At 37.7% G+C, this 2,205-nt stretch overlaps 1 protein-coding gene across 2 annotated transcripts in view; it reads right to left on the bottom strand.

The window, feature by feature from the left end:
* ENPP2 (ectonucleotide pyrophosphatase/phosphodiesterase 2) overlaps positions 1 to 1,892 on the bottom strand; it is a 95,565-nt gene extending 93,673 nt beyond the window's left edge. Inside the window, exons 1-2 of one of the 2 annotated variants that reach the window (XM_012646560.1) lie at positions 1,772 to 1,892; positions 1,449 to 1,551 (exon numbers count right to left, since the gene is read on the bottom strand). In XM_012646560.1, coding sequence (XP_012502014.1) covers positions 1,449 to 1,551; positions 1,772 to 1,804 — 136 coding nt within the window. In that variant the 5' untranslated portion in view covers positions 1,805 to 1,892. The remainder of the gene's footprint in view (positions 1 to 1,448; positions 1,552 to 1,771) is intronic. The other variant, XM_012646561.1, reaches the window with a different exon arrangement.
* Positions 1,893 to 2,205: the final 313 nt, after the last annotated feature.

Below are 2,205 nucleotides of genomic sequence, written 5' to 3'. Positions count from 1 at the left end.
AGTGTGTTCTACTAATAAAAACAGCATTCTCTAAATATCTTTTATATTAAGATGATATTAACTGATCCATCTTAATAAAGTAATACATCAATATGAAACAAAAAAATTTCTTTTAGGGCACATTGGAAAGAACCAGCCATTGACTCTCAAGTTGCTAGCTTACCCACATGACCATACTAAGGATCTGATCTCCCTGTCTGTTCAGTCACAGTGTTAGTGGGAGTGAAACAGAGTCCTTTGAAAAGAGTGTGTTCTACTAATAAAAACAGCATTCTCTAATCTAGCCATCCACTTTCTTCTCCCTCCTCAACAGAAGACAACCATTTTGTCCATTTGGCTCCCTGGGGCTGCACTTTTTGTGATCTATTTTCTCACTCTTCACCCCAACCACACCCACTTCAACTCACTAACCCACTTCTAATATTCTTTCAACTTTCTGGCATGACTCTAAAGTAACTTACTTGATGGGAGGAAGATTTATTATTCCATCCATGCATGTATCATAACTTTGCTAATGCTAAAAGTCTGTCATGGCTAAACAGAGACAGGTGATGGTCTTTTATAATAATCAGATCAAGAAATACAAACACACAATTCACAGGAAGATAGACAAACATGCTGTGATGTCAGGGAAAGTCAAGAAAATATTGTTCCCTAGAGTATCCATTACTTAAAATGTTATTTTTATTTCTAAAACCATTAGCAGCTCCAATTTCCAGGAAATTAACCAACTCACTGCTTATGACCTGGTCAGTTAAGCCCCCTCTGTCTGCACAAGGAGCTCCTTTATAAGAATTCCCACGCTGCTTATGGTGCAGTGTATTGTAAAAAGAAACTCTTTCATTTTGGTTCTATTAGTTAAGTCAAAGTACACTATTAAAACTTACCTTTCCTTATGCCAAAAGAAAACACAGTGAGTACAAATCAATCCAGTAAACTCATTAAGTACCTCCTCTCTTTTATGCTTTTCCAAGTTTAGGTAAGTCTTAAAGTCCTAACTTTCTGAAGTTTTATAAATACAGTTCACTATCTTTTTTCCTTCCATTCCTCTTTTTCCTAGGTCATAGCTTTCTGGTGGCAAACACTATATCCTATATCATATGACAGCAAATCATATTGGTGTATCTCCGATATTAAACCAACACCTGTCCTCACCACTTCTACTTTACCCTTATCTATAGACAAGAGTTTAACTGTATCTTAACATTTATGAATTTCACAGTACAAAGATTTAAATAGCCAGTTCTCATGAAACATAAATGCTCTTTCATTGAAACCACACTCTCTCATCTGAATTACACATATAGGTGGTTTTATCCCAGGGAAATTTAGATCTAACTTAGTTATACTGCAAAATTATCTTAGAGATAAATTTCTTATTGAGCTTGTGATTATCTGGTATATAATATTTGTAAAATATTGAAAATGCATATAGTTGCTACACTTACCTGTAGGAGGACCTTCATCCCATTCTTCTGCCCTCTTAATTCGATGTGCAGTGAATCCTAAGCAGATATTGACTCCAATGGCAAAAGTGAACAGGGATATTATCTAAGGGAATGAAGAGATCAAGTTGTCAAATACAGCTAGACAGGAATAAATCCAATTACATGAAGGCAATTCAAATGACTTCAGCATCACCACCCAATCCTGCAACTTCCAAAATGCATCATAAGGTGCTGTCTTAATTTGAACAACTAAAAGAAAACTTCAAATCAGCAACAGATTCTGAACACCAAGCCTTCCCCCTGTCATTCCATCATTCTCCCACCTGGTACGACTGGAAGGAGCTTCTCCTTGCCATGTCAGAGGATTCTTGGAAAGGCTTTTGCAGCGTGTTCTCTTTGCCTACACTGAATGCACTGCTTTTGGGGCTCCGAGTTTAGTCTGTTAACTACGAGCAATCCCACCTGGGAGGTTGACAGGCTCATCTGATTTGTCCAGAGCTTGATTTCATCACAGTTTGTTCACAAATCGCAGCTCTCAGCATAAGAGGCTTAAGATATCATCTTCCTTTTCCCCACCCCCTTATCGGCTCCTCCCCTAACCCACAGACACTTTCATGTGGTATCCTCTGGCAACAGGAGGGTTTCTTATGTTGCTGTGGCCAATAACAGTGCATGTTCATTTTCCTTCCCTCACAAAAACATGGTTTGTCAAAAAGAAACCAAATGTATTTTATCCGATAAAAATGAAACAGAGCTG

This window comes from Propithecus coquereli, unplaced genomic scaffold (genome assembly GCF_000956105.1).
Source record: "Propithecus coquereli isolate 6110/MARCELLA unplaced genomic scaffold, Pcoq_1.0 Scaffold247, whole genome shotgun sequence".
In the NCBI taxonomy this organism is placed as follows: Eukaryota; Metazoa; Chordata; class Mammalia; order Primates; family Indriidae; genus Propithecus; species Propithecus coquereli.
This window is presented reverse-complemented; position numbering and strand designations above follow the sequence as displayed.